General features: G+C 57.3%; 1 protein-coding gene across 1 annotated transcript in view; it reads left to right on the forward strand.

Moving 5' to 3' along the window:
• The window catches only part of LIG1 (DNA ligase 1), a 34,581-nt gene that overhangs the window by 16,141 nt on the left and 4,640 nt on the right, over positions 1-13,800 (forward strand). The window contains exons 10-23 of the mRNA XM_090259648.1: positions 279-359; positions 613-669; positions 752-924; positions 4,650-4,816; positions 5,244-5,320; positions 6,197-6,288; positions 6,528-6,627; positions 7,496-7,581; positions 8,204-8,319; positions 9,210-9,305; positions 9,564-9,674; positions 10,194-10,265; positions 12,653-12,797; positions 12,972-13,054. Coding sequence (XP_090115774.1) covers positions 279-359; positions 613-669; positions 752-924; positions 4,650-4,816; positions 5,244-5,320; positions 6,197-6,288; positions 6,528-6,627; positions 7,496-7,581; positions 8,204-8,319; positions 9,210-9,305; positions 9,564-9,674; positions 10,194-10,265; positions 12,653-12,797; positions 12,972-13,054 — 1,456 coding nt within the window. The remainder of the gene's footprint in view (positions 1-278; positions 360-612; positions 670-751; positions 925-4,649; positions 4,817-5,243; positions 5,321-6,196; positions 6,289-6,527; positions 6,628-7,495; positions 7,582-8,203; positions 8,320-9,209; positions 9,306-9,563; positions 9,675-10,193; positions 10,266-12,652; positions 12,798-12,971; positions 13,055-13,800) is intronic.

Consider the following 13,800-nt stretch of genomic DNA (forward strand, 5'->3'; position numbering starts at 1 on the left):
AGCATCTGCCATCCTGCTTTCTTCCTCTACTCGGTTTTATGTTGTTTTCTGAAACTTTTTTTTCTAATGTCTAAACTTATTTATATGTTCTCCCCCTGAGACTCTCCCACTCGGATGTGAGCTCCAGATTAACAAATTTTATTTATTTACTTTTTCATTTGCTTCCACGCCTAGAACAGTGCCTGGCCCGCAGTAGGTGCGCAGTAAATACGCGTTGGAGGAAAGGTTCCCCTGGGCCCAACCACCTACCTGATCTGATCTCCCTTCTGCCTCTGCAGCCTGCCGGACCCATCCAGCTACAACCCCGCCAAGAACAGCTACCATCCCCTGCATGACGCCTGCTGGGAGCAGGGCCAGAAGTGAGGCTCCCCCCGCCCCCGCACTGCCTGACTGCTGCCTGTCTCTGCAGGAGGCTGTCACTGTCAGCTGTCTCCTCTGTTTCGGGGACACAGTTGGCAGCATTGAAGGGGACAGAGAGAAAGCCCTGGGGAGCAGGCGGGATTACGGGTGGGCATGCATTTGGGTGTGAGCAAGGCTGTCCCCGGGGAGGCCGGTGGGTGGCGGGTCAGCGTGGGTTAGACACGCCGCTCTGTGTCTCCTTTCCTTCCCCAGGGTCCCTTACCTGGCCGTGGCCCGGACATTTGAGAAGATCGAGGAGGTGTCTGCTCGGTAATCCCTCAGGCTGGCGCGGCCGGGCCGGGGCGGGCGCTGTCCGTTCTGTCCCTGGCCTGGCAGTCGCTCCCTTTTCCAGGCTGCGGATGGTGGAGACGCTGAGCAACTTGCTTCGCTCTGTGGTGGCCCTGTCGCCTCCAGACCTCCTCCCCATCCTCTACCTCAGTCTCAACTGCCTCGGGCCACCCCAGCAGGGCCTGGAGCTTGGCGTTGGGGACGGGGTCCTTCTCAAGGCAGTGGCCCAGGCCACAGGTAACGGGGGCTATGTTGGAAGTTCCAGCAGGAGTGGGGCATGGAGACGGCGGAGAGGTGGGGAGGGTCTGAGAGATAGAGTGGGGCTCGGAGGGGGGCCTGGCGGGGCCCGGTGCGGAGTGGGGTGCGATTCAGGTGAGGGGGCTGGAGGCTGGGGAAACATGCGTCAGCTCAGAGCCCAAGGGTCAGGGCTTAGGGAGGTAGTGGAGGTCCTAAGGGGCTGAGCAGTAGAGCCAGGAGGGGCCCCGGGGAGATGAGGAAAGAAAGGTGTGTGTGTGGAGCTGGTGGCCTGCAGGACTGAAACCCAGTGGTGACAGAGAGGCTGGCGATGTGTGCGGGGGGCTGGCCTGCCGGCCAAGGGTGTCCCATGCTTGGTGTTTGTGGTGAGGGAGTTGGGGCGCCACAGCAGGGTCGTGAGCGGGCGCGGGCAGGGGCAGCTGTGAGCCTGTGTGGAGGACGGACAGGAAACTGGGGGTCCAGGGAGCCGGCGCTGGGGCCAGGACTGCAGGCAGCAGAGGAGAGGGCAGGAGTGGAAAGGGATGGGGCAAGAGGGACCTGCGGGGTTCAGGGGTCCGGGCACCCTGCTTGATGACTTGGTGCACGATGGAACCAGCCCCAGGACAGGACAGTGGTGAGGGGCAGCCTATTCAGGGGAGGAGTGTCATTTCTGCTCGGGCCTGTGTCTGTGGGCCGCCAGGAGTGGGGCACCCCGTCCTTTGCACATCAGCGCTCGTACCCAAGCGTCCCCCAGTGACCCCAGTGCCTGCCCAGCCGCAGGTTTGTTGAGAGTTGGTCAGCATTTTGGAAATGCTGTCACCATTGACAGTGCACATCTCCGCGTCACACGGGGCTGAAGGCTCACACTGGGCTGCCCCTTTTGGGCAATTCCCCGTCCAGACCCAAGGCCCGACCACTTCTCTCTGCCTCTTCCCATCCTCCAGGGCAGTAGCCAAGCAGCCTGAGACGGAAACGCACGCCCTTTCCTGATGCACTACTGCCCCTCTCTGCCTTGTGTGCGAGTTAGGACCGCATGTTGGAATGGCGGCGTTTCTTTTCAGACTAGAAAAGAGCGACCCAAAGTACCTTAGCGCTGAGGATGGAGCACAGGAGGGCGGGGCGGCCTCAGCCCTGGGGCGCTGCTGGGCGAGGCACCGGCCCTGCTCCCGCCTTGTAGCGTGGTGGCAGGATGGTTGTTCTCATGGCTCCGGAAGGTCAGCCACAGCCATTGTGAGAACGTGAGTCTCCATTTCCCAGCCCCCTGCTCTTACAGCGGGGGGCGCCTGTGGGGCCCAGTCAGGGCAGAGAGTGAGGCCAGAACACGTCCGGGGTATTTGAGTCGGTGACTTCAGGAAGTAAGAGTAACAACTTCTGGCCAAGAAGGAGGCCTAGACAGACACGCTGCATCTCCCTCCACAGCTAAGAAGGAACACAACTACCTCAAAACTAGAGACGACCAGAAGTTCCAGAAAATCAAGCTGCATGGAAGTCCAGCAAACAAAGATATAAAGAAGAAATACTCATCCAGACAGGCAGGAGGGGCGGAGCCGGGGCGGGCAGGATGCGGTGTGGTGGCTGCAATAGTGGGGGCAGCAGCAGGCCAGCGGAAAGCACAGTCACACATTTTTAAAAGTCAGGTGGGACACCTGGGGAGCACTCCCAGCACCAGACCATGCACCTCACAGTCCCAGCGCCGGGTGACTGTGCAGACCAGTAGGGGCTGGGACGGAGGAAGAAACTGCTGGTGTCTCAGCAGAGTCTGCTTGTTTAAAAGGCTCCCACGGTCCTACAATGTCCACAGACCCACCCACTCTGGAACGACAGCCAGGGCAGCAGCTAGAGGGGCACCAGTCCCATACAGAAGTGGGAGAAGTGCCTGGAAAAGGGGCAAGTGCTGATGAGCAAGCAGCATTGTTCCCTCTCAGACCCCTCCCCCACCACAGCTCCACAACGTCTGTGAAACCTGTCGCCCTTACTGACGCATACCTAAGACTCCACCCCTTACAGTAACAGCTGCGACAGCTCTACCTAAGACAGAGGCAAACAAACACAGGAGCCTGTCAAGATGAGAAGACAGAGAAGTATGGCCCAAAAGAGGGAACAGATCACGGTTCCAGTGGGAAAACTAAGCGATGGGGAGGTAAACAACCTAACAGATGCAGAATTCAAAACACTGGTGATAAAGATGCTCACAGGCTTGACAGATATTCTTAAGTATGGCAAACATATAAGGGAAGAAGTGAAGGCTATGCTAAGTGAAACGAAGGAAAATCCACACAAAACCAATGGTGAAGGGAAGGAAACAGGTTGAAATCAATGATTTGGAACATAAGGAAGAGATAAACAGTCAACCAGTACAGAATGAAGAAACAAGAATTGAAAAAAATGAGGGGCTTAGGAACCTCTGGGACACCTTCAAACGTGCCAACATCCGAATCATAAGGGTGCCAGAAGAAGAGGAAGAGCAAGAAATTGTAAACTTATGTGAGAAAACAATAAAGGAAAACCTCCCAAATTTGGCGAAGGAAATACATACAAGTTCAGGAAGCACAGAGAGTCCCACACAAGCTAGACCCAAAGAGGACCACACCAGGCACATCATCATTAAAATGCCAAAGGTTAAAAATAAAGAGAGAATCTTAAAAGCAGCAAGAAGAAAGCAGAGAGTTACCTACAAAGGGGTGCCTATAAGACTGTCAGCTGATTTCTCAAAAGAAACTTTGTAGGCAAGAAGGGACTGGCAAGAAGTATTCAATGTGATGAAAAGCAAGGACCTACAACCAGGATTACTATATCCAGCAAAGCTTTCATTTAGAATGGAAGGGCAGATAAAGTGCTTCCCAGACAAGAGAAAGCTAAAGGAGCTCATCATCACTAAGCCATTATTATATGAAATGTCAAAGGGACTTATTTAAGAGAAAGATAAAAATTATGAACATTAAAATGACAACAAGCTCACAACTGTCAACAATTGAATCTAAAAAAAAACCAAAATCCAACTAAGCAAACCAGAATAGGGACAGAATCATAGATATGGGGATCATTTGGAGGGTTATCAGCTGGGAGGGGCAGAAATGGGGAAACGGCGCAGGGATTAAGAAACTTAATTGGTACAAAATAGACAGGGGGAGGTTAAGAATAATATAAGACAGGGTGAAGCCAAGGAACTTATATATATGACCCATGGACATGAACTAAGGTGGGGCAGAACGGCTGGAGGGAAGGGGGGTACTGGGCAGAGGGGAGCAAAGGGGAAAAAATTGGGACAGCTGTAACAACATAATAAAATATACTTTAAATTAAAAAAAGAGTAACAATTTAAAAAGCGAAGGCCTATTGGTCACTACTGGAGGGTGTTTGTGACCAGTGAGGAGGCAGACGAAGGGTCCCCTTGGCACCTTCTCTGCCTCCACTTGCTCCCTGGTGATCTCATCCTGCCCTGTGGCTGTGAGTCCCATCTACACCCCGACACCAGACATCTCCCCTAGTGTAGACCTGTTCATCCTACCGCTCACTCTACTCCTGTGAGCGTCTGAATGGCCCCTTACCCCTGGTGTAATGGGAGACAGATGTTTAATGAGCCGTTTCATCAGTGGTGGGCACTAGGGACGGGGAGGTCAGGGGGCTTGCCCTATGCACGCGTAGCTGGAGAAGATGCATCCCGGCTGCCAGAGAAAGTGGGCGTGCAACCACATGCCTTACCCTGCTCCCCACCCTCTGTCCCCCAGGTCGGCAGCTCGAGGCTGTCCGGGCCGAGGCAGCCGAGAAGGGTGATGTAGGGCTGGTGGCCGAGAACAGCCGCAGCACCCAGAGACTCATGCTGCCCCCGCCCGCCCTCACCGCCTCCGGGGTCTTTGCCCGATTCCGAGACATCGCCCGGCTCACGGGCAGCGCTGTGAGTGGGGCGGGTCAGCCTGCCCAGGACCCCAGGCCCTCTGCTCCTCGCCTTGGGGACCTAGGGCCGTGCCTGTGGCCCGTGGGTGTCTGGTTAGACTGTTCGGGGCTGGGTGGCTTCCGTTCTGCCGGGGGGTGGGGGGCGAGCTGCCTTTGCTCCTTCTCACTCAAGACAGTGGGAACCTCTTGACATTCTGGCATTTCATCTAGTGCCTGCTGTGTGACAGGATCTGTAATTATTTGCTGAATGAAGCCAGGGAGGGAGGGAGGCCCTTTCTACTGAGCATGGGGCTGGGGTGGCGGGTTGGGAAACGGGGTGCAAGTGGGTGCAGGTGCTCCAAGGGTGGCCGCGGGATGTCTGGGAGGAGGTGTGGTCCCTTCCCTTCCCCAGGCCCTGACTGCTCTGCCACCTCCCTCCCCCCCTTCAGTCCACAGCCAAGAAGATGGACATCATCAAAGGCCTCTTTGTCGCCTGCCGCCACTCAGAAGCCCGATTCATCGCCAGGTGCGTGTGTGGGCCTGCCAGGCGGGGAGGGGCGGGCAGCTGGGCCCTCTGCTGCCTGCCACTTGCCCGGAGCCCCTTAGACAAGAGCAGCACGAGCAAGGAGCAGGGTCCTGCGGGTGGCCTGGGGACAGGCCTCCTTCATGGGCCGTCTCCTCCCCTTGCCTGTGCTGCCGGGGGAAGGGTCCCGCGCTCGTGGGTAACGGGTGCTGTGAGTGATAGTGATGTCCGCCTTGGCCTGAGCCCAGCAGTGTGGTGTGGGTGCAGGTGGTTGCCATGACAGTGAAAACAATGCCCTTGACATCCCGGAGCATTTCTTGGGTGCCCTGCCCTGGGCCACATGCGTCGTCCCATCAGTGCCTCCCGGCAGCCCTGCTGTCTGCGCCCCGTTTATAGGAGGGAGGTGGAAGCACAGGGCGGGGAAGACGTGCGCCCGAGGCCACTGGTTCAGCGCCTGGCCTGTGCCTGCGACAAGCACTTGACCGTCACACTCCGGGGCACCCCAGGGGCAGGCGGTGCTCTGGCTCCAGGCCGGCTCTGCCCTGCGGCCCCTGCCACACCTCACCGCTTTCTCGGATGGGGTGAGAGGCGAAGACATGTGCGAGGCACCCACCTCTGCCCCCCAGAAATGCTGGTGGTTGTGGCATCCAGTTCTGCCCCGGAAGTGCTGGTGGTCGTGACTGTACTGGCTGGCCTCAGTTTCCTTACCTGTGAAGTGGGGCTGTGTGACGTCCTGGGCCCCTTCTGGCTCTGACGGTTCTGGTTTTTGAGGAGGGGTCTATGAAGGGTAGGGGAGCGGAGACAGGGGGAGGTAGAGCCAGGCGTGGGGGGCAAGCTTGGGCAGGTGCCGACGACTGCCCCTCGCCCGCTCTCTTCCAGAGCCCTGAGCGGACGGCTGCGCCTCGGGCTGGCGGAGCAGTCGGTGCTGGCCGCCCTCACCCAGGCTGTGAGCCTCACGCCCCCGGGCCAAGGTGAGCCCCCGTGAATCCCTGTGCCCACCCCGCTAGTTCACCTGGGCTTCCCTTCTCTCTGAAGTCCACACACCCCTTCCCCAGGTGGTTTTCCCTCCTGCTGCCACTCAGACGCCTTCCCTGAGGGAAGTGTCCCCGGCACCCGAGTTTACATTCCTTGTCCACAGCACATCACTGTGGCCCCCGGGGTATCTGAGGGGGTTGGGCTGTCCCAGAGCCTCTTCTGGGTCTTGTCTTAGAGTTCCCCCCGGCTGTGGTGGATGCTGGGAAGGGCAAGACAGCAGAGGCCAGAAAGACGTGGCTGGAGGAACAAGGCATGATCCTGAAGCAGACATTCTGGTGAGACCCGGGGGCTGTGGGCAGAGTGGAGGTCAGGGAGCCAGAGGGGCCACGGGTGCTGTGGGGGCAGTGTGTGGGGAGTGGGGTCATAGGTGACACGGGAGGGGCCCGTAGCTGGCAAGCATGAGTGCCCATCATGGGTCTGGTGACAGCGCAGAAGGTGGTGACCTAGGCCAGATGGGGGCTGGGCACAGGACGGTGAGGAAGATCGGGAAGGTGGCAGACAGGAGCGGGTCAGTGCCACGGGGCAGCAGAGAGACCAGCAGCCAGGACTGCATACGTGGGAAGGCCGTGGAGAGGGGCTGGTGATGACTGACGTGCAGCGAGGGGTCAGGACATCCCGTGGAGTGACGAGAGGGCTCCAGGGAGAGCCCTGTGGAGGGACCGGGCCTGCAGGTGGCCCAGGGCTGGCCACGGGGCGCTGGGCACAGGGCAGGGGTCTCAGTCCAGCCTGCATGTGGGGATCTAGGCTTCTCTCAGGCCCACCTGCACCAGTTGAATCAGTACCTTCGGGAGGTGGAGCCTGGCCTGGAAGGAAGTTTGTTTGTTTTTAACATCCTTGAGTGCTTCTAACATGTAGTTCAGGTGGACAGTCAGTCGCTGTCTCAGGACGACAGATGGGGGGCAGGGGGGGGTGACAGCAGCCCAGACCAAGGGCGATCCAGTCAGTGATGTACAGTGACACGGAGGGGGATCAGGACAGACAGCAGAGGCAGTGACAGGAGGAATCAGCGATAGGTAGGACCTGACCCAGCAACAAGGTGACGGGCAGATAGAGGTGGATCCGGGCGGAAAGCAGAGTTCCCAGGCTGCCCGACTCGTGAGCTCTGGAAAGACACCTCCGTGTTCTGCTGCCCCCCAACCCCAGCGAGGTGCCCGACCTGGACCGGATCGTCCCCGTGCTACTGGAGCACGGCCTGGAGCGGCTCCCGGAGCACTGCAGGCTGAGCCCAGGTACGAGCCGCCCCTGGGCCCCTCGAAGGGCTGACCGCAGCCTCACCTGTGCACAGCTGGCTCAGGGGCCGTGGGAGCTGGGGCTGGCCCTCCTTCAGGCCCCCTCCTCCCGGCCTTGGCTTCTGCCCTCCGGGGTGGCTGTGAGGGTGTCCCCTCCCAGGCACCCCTCCCAGAAGCTGCCAAGTCATCTTTGTCCCCCAAGGTGGAGTTTGATTCCCCGACGCTCAGACCCGTCCCCTTCCTCCCTGGAGCGCCCCCTCTGTACTGGGTCGGGACAGATGAGGCTGCCATAGCAGCCTCCCTGCGGGCTGTGGGCCAGGCCAGGCAGGCAGACGGCCGGGGGGCCCTCGGCTATGCTTCAGGGATCCCCCAGGGACCCAGGTTTCTTCTGTCTTGTCATTTGACACCCCCAGCCTGTCGCCCTAATGTATGTGATTACATGTGGCTCACATCTCCATTCCAGATTTCCAGATGAGGGAAAGCGAGAGGGGACAGCCAGATTCCTCGTGAGGGGATAGCCCAGACCCTACCCACGTCACTTGTGTGTGCAGTTAGCAGCCTGCACAGCCAGGGGTCCCTCTGCCCCGTCTTCCCTAACCCTCTCCCTCCCCTCCCCTCCCAGGGGTCCCCCTGAAACCCATGTTGGCCCACCCCACCCGGGGCGTCAGCGAGGTCCTGAAACGCTTTGAGGAGGCCGCTTTCACCTGCGAGTACAAATACGACGGGCAGAGGGCACAGGTATGGGGCTGACACATCCCTTCAGCAGAAAGGACAGGGCCGGAGAAGCGGGGGTGTGGGGACAGTCACCCGGCTCAGCCCCGGCCTCTGTGGGCTGCTGTCTGCCCGGCACGTCCCTTGGGGCTCAGTTCCCACCTCTGCAAGGGCTGCGATAATGACCACCTCATGGCTTATCTGAAAACCGATTTTATTCGGTCAAGTCGTCAAAACTCCTGACCCGCAGCAGAGGGAGCTCAAGAAACGTCAGCCGTGCCCGGGCCCTGGTGGTGGGCGTGTTCACTGTAACGGCCGCCTGTGTGAGCGTCGGCGCGAGTACCCAAGCGTGGGTCCCGTGGCCCGGTGCCAAGATGTCCGGTCGGGTCCGTAGGACGCGTGTGTGGCTCTGCTGTCCTGTCCGTGGCCTGGGCATGGGTGGCCCCATGTCACAGCGGGATCCTCAAAGTACAGTGCTGAGAAAAAGACCAGTAACAACGATTTACAATAGTGACTGATTTAAAGTATGTTTTAAAGTCGTGTGTGTGACATCCCACACAACTATTTCTTGTGGTAACATACACAAGAAGGCACAGCTGTAGCTCTGCTCGAGCCCCGCCACCAGACTGTAGTAAAAGAAACTCACAGTGAAACCCAGGGTGATATTTACAGCATAGCAGCACCCAGACAGGACGGCGTGTGCGCACAGCAAGCCCCTGGCCTGACAGGGCGGGAGGAGGAGGGGTGGGCGGGAGATGCTGTTCAGGGGAGATGATTTGCTCAGGTCTGAACCAGCTTGTCCTCCAGAGCTTTGGGAACCTTCTGCCAGTGAAAGTGGGGTGGGGTCAGAAGAGAGAGGAGGGGCTTCCTGGGGTAGACTGGGCTCTGATTTTCTCTCCCCTCCCCTACTGTCAAAGATCCACTTCCTGGAAGGCGGGGAGGTGAAGATCTTCAGCAGGAATCAGGAGGACAATACTGGAAAGTACCCCGACATCATCAGCCGCATCCCAAAGGTGGGTGTCTGCCACCCGCCTGCCCTCTGGCAGGGGCTGCCAATTGCTGGCGCTGAGGACCGAGGCCCGTCCAGGCCAGCTCGCGGCGGCGGGGTTATTGGGTCTCTGCTCATGTGTGCCTCTGAGTTTGGTACCAGTCTGGTTGTCCATGGACCTCAAGAGCTGCAGCAGGAAAAGGACATGTGTTTCCCTGCCTTTGTCTTTTGGCCTCAGGGTCGCCACCTCTCACCAGCTCGGGTTTCCCCCTCCCACTTGCAGATCAAACTCCCATCGGTCACATCTTTCATTCTGGACACGGAAGCAGTGGCCTGGGACCGGGAAAAGAAGCAGATCCAGCCATTCCAAGTGCTCACCACCCGCAAACGCAAGGTAGCTGCAGCCCCACTTCACCGCCTATCATGGCCTCACACTCCCTCGTCTTCCTCCCAGTCCTGCCCAGTCCCCAGAGGGTCACAGTGCCAGGATGTAGGTTTCTCTGCCTTTTGCAATATGGTTGCGCTCTTATCCCAGCAAGCCAAGTAGAAAGGGAGAAGACTATTTTCCTACATCTCTGTGCTTTATTATGAGAGAAGGTCTGTTCCAGGAGCCCCCCAAACCTACACCCTAGCAAACTTCTTTATTGTCATTGTTCATGTCACCACCATTAGCTGCAAGGAAGGCTGAGGGAACACATACCTGGCAAAGGGAATGAGGTTGGGCTCAGCTGAGAGCCGTCACCATTCGGCATCGGGCTGAGGGCATTGCCACCTTCACAGGTGTGCAGCCTGCTGGGTGGGGTGCGGGGGAGAGGGGTCGGCGACAGGTGTCTGCCCCAGCCACGACGGGAGGAGACCCAGCCAGGCCCCGGATCACCTTTCCTGACCCCCACTCTCATCTGCCTCAACCCAGGAGGTGGACGCAGCGGAGATCCAGGTGCAGGTGTGTTTGTACGCCTTCGATCTCATCTACCTCAACGGAGAGGTGAGTTCCGGCCGCCCGGTGCAGCGCGGCGAGGGGCAGGCTTGGGAGCCAGTGGTGTGAGTTTCATTTCTCACTCCGCCACGCCACTGAGCTGGGAGGCCGCGCTTGGGCAACAGTTCTCAAAGTACGGTCCAAGGACTCCCGAGGGTCCCCAGGCCCTTCAGGGGGTCTGCGGCCCTCCCTGTCCAAGGGCACACCCGTGAGCGGTGAGTGTTCTTCGTGCCGTGCGGCCACTCGAGTGCAGGAGCAGATGTGAGGGCCCAGCGGGTGTTAAGCCAGGCAGTAAAGAATTGGCAAAAATGTAAAATAATGCCCCTCTTCCCACTAATTTTTTTAAAAGATAGACATGCTTCATAAAAAAGTTGGGTTGACATTGGGTTTATTTACTTTTTAATGAGTTTATGTTTTTAAGATTCCTTCTCGTGTCAATATGAATATGTGACTTAACTAATACTGTGTCACTAATACGGCAAATGCTGAGGTGTGACCCACATATGCAGAAGCGCTGTGGGGTGAGTGCTCAGTAACTCAAGAGCGGGAAGGGATTCTGCGGCGGAGAAGTCTGAGAAGCACTGCCCCAGGGCACGTGCAGGTGAAGCTCACGTAGCTGGGCCGTCCGCTTTCGTGTCCCAGCTCTCCCCCCAGCCGGTGGCCGCAGTGCCCCTGTTTCCTCTTCCGTAAGGAAGAGCGACCAGTGGCGCCTGCCCTGTCTGTCACAGGCAGGTCAGGGAGTGGGACGCAGGCATGGAGCACGGGGGCTGGAACGTGGTCCGTGTGATAGAATGAGCTGCCCTCACCACCTCTGTCCCGGGTCATCCTTGGCAGTCTGTAGCTGAGCAGTGACAGCCTGTCCGTCCCACCTACCAGGGAGGTGGAGTGTCTCTTCTGACCCGTGGGCCACAGGCCTGCGTTCTGTGACCTGTGACTGCTGGGTTCTCATCAGTGTCTCTTCCTCTGAAAAGCTCCTTTTCTAGGCACTGCTGGTGCCGAGATGCAGCCCGTCCAAACCACCCCCTGCGGTGCAGATGGGCGTCAGCGTTTAACCGTAAAAGAACTGTAGGAGGGCCAGCGGGATTCTGATTCTGTTTCCCAGGCGCTTTGGGGGGAAATATCAAAGATTAAGATGCTCTGCGGTTTTTTCCTTCTTGTTTCGATTGTCCCTGCTCTGCTGGGTCCTTCTTGTCATTAGCATTTCAAATATTCTTTCTTATTTGGTGTTGGCTTTTCAGCTTGGTTGATAGTCTTTTTTGCTGTATAGAACTTGTTTTTAACTATTATTTTATGTTGTCAGACATCACATTTTTTCCCCTGTAATGCATCCTCATCCCTGAGATTAAAAAGGAAAAATGTCATCCTCTTCCTCGGAGTCTAAGTTTTCACCTAGGCTCTGCCAGTGTGGCTGGCTGGCTGGAGCATTGTCCCGTGAACTGCAAGGTTGCAGGTTCGATCCCCAGTCAGGGAACTTACCTAAGTTGTGGGTTCAGTCCCCAGTCAGGGCTGGCAACCCATCAATATTTTTATTTCACATTGATGTTTCTCTCTTTCTCCCTTTCTCTCTAAAAACTGAAAAAATGTCCTCAGGTGAGGATTAAAAAATTGTTTTTCACTTAACTTTTCTTCTAGTATCTTCACATCTTTGTGTTTTGCTTTGAAGTCTGTGTTCTAGCTGGAATTTGCGTGTGTGTGTGTGTGTGTGTGTGTGTGTGAGGCACGAAGTGGGTGACTGGCTTTTTTTTTAACAGATGACAAGCCAGTTTTCTCAGCTGTTTATTGACTGAATTAGTTTCTCCCGCTGCTTTAGTCACTTTTCTGGATCCCTGCTCAGCCCATTCCATGTTTTCAGTCCCTCTCCTGTGGCCCAGCGGCTGTTCTTATTTTATTTTTATTTATTTTTTAATAATTAATTTACTTGTTTATTTTATTTTTAGAGAGAGGGGACAGGAGAAAGGGAGAGAGAGAAATCCATGTGTGGTTGCCTCTCACTCGTGCCCCCACCTGCGGACCTGACATGCAACCCAAGCGTGTGACCTGACTGGGAATCAAACCAGCGACGCTTGGCTCGCGGGCCAACGCTCAATCCACTGAGCCACAGCAGCCAGGGCTCAGCAGCTGTTCTTATTTTAGTTCCTGTCTCATAGTGGTTTTAAGCTGCTTTCACTGCTTGCCCTCCAGGTGGACACTGATGCTTTCTCCATCACCAGTGTTTTTCTGCTGTAAAATCACCCCAGGGAACATTTTGTACAGAAAGAGGCGAGAACAACTGCAGGGGTTAGGTGTGCAGACTCTGGGATCAGGCCACTCGGCTTTGTATTCCAGCCATACACATCCCTGCTGGTGACTTCTTCTGTGCTCATTGGTGTCCCTTCCCCTCTCTCCTGCCCCCTCAGTCCCTGGTATGCAAGCCCCTTTCCCGACGCCGGCAGCTGCTCCGAGAGAACTTCGTGGAGACGGAGGGCGAGTTCGTCTTTGCCACCTCCCTGGACACCAAGGACGTGGACCAGATCGCCGAGTTCTTGGAGCAGTCGGTGAAAGGTGAGGGCGCCCACCCGACCACCCCCACCGTGGCCCGCCCCCCCCCCCCCCCCCCCCCCCCGCCTGCAGTTCGCAGTGATCCTGGCCCGCCCTAGACCGTTCGCCCTGAGTGCTGCCTGCTCCAGCTGTGGCGGGCCCCTCATCACGAGGGCCGTGCTTCTGTGTCCCCTCCAGACTCCTGCGAGGGGCTCATGGTGAAAACCCTGGATGTCGATGCCACCTACGAGATTGCCAAGAGGTCGCACAACTGGCTCAAGGTGACTGTGTCCCCCGCCAGCGTCCCCGCTGCACCCCGGGTCTGGGAGTCTTCTCTAGCCTGGCCGCTGACCTCGAGTCCTCACACCTTTGGGCTCAGGAGCCTTTTATTTATTTACTTTTGATGGGATTTTTAAAAAATTTTATTTATTTTTAGAGAGAGGGGAAGGGAGGGAGAAAGAGAGGAAGAGAAACATCAATGTGTGGTTGCCTCTCACACGCCTCCAACTGGAGACCCAGCCCACAACCCAGGCATGTGCCCTGACTGGGAATCGAACCAGCAACCCTTAGGTTCGCAGACTGGCACTCAATCCACTGAGCCACACCAGCCAGGGCTTGATGGGATTTTTTTAATCCTCACCCAAGGGAGGGAGAGGGAGAAGTATCGATGAGTTGCTTCCCACATGCGCCCTGACCAGGGATTGAACCTGCAACCTTCTGGTGCCCGGGATGATGCTTCAACCAACTGAGCCGCCTGGCCAGGTCTTGAACCCTCTGCCTCCACTGCAGTCAGCCTCGGGTCTTCTCTTCTGCGGATCCTTGTTAGCAGCTTCTCTGGGAACTGGTTGGCAGTGCCCCAGCTAAGTGCCCTGGCGGCCACAGTGGGAAGGTCAGATGAGGCTTCTCAGCTCCCTGCGCCTGCCTTCCGTGTTGGGCGAGGGGGTCAGCCAGGACACGAGGGAGATAAAGTCGTGAGCTCTGTGAAGAAAGCCGTCAGCTCAGGGACAGCGAGGGCAATTGGGAAAAG

Source organism: Furipterus horrens, unplaced genomic scaffold, assembly GCF_987537825.1.
Source record: "Furipterus horrens unplaced genomic scaffold, mFurHor1.1.pri manual_scaffold_13, whole genome shotgun sequence".
NCBI lineage: Eukaryota > Metazoa > Chordata > Mammalia > Chiroptera > Furipteridae > Furipterus > Furipterus horrens.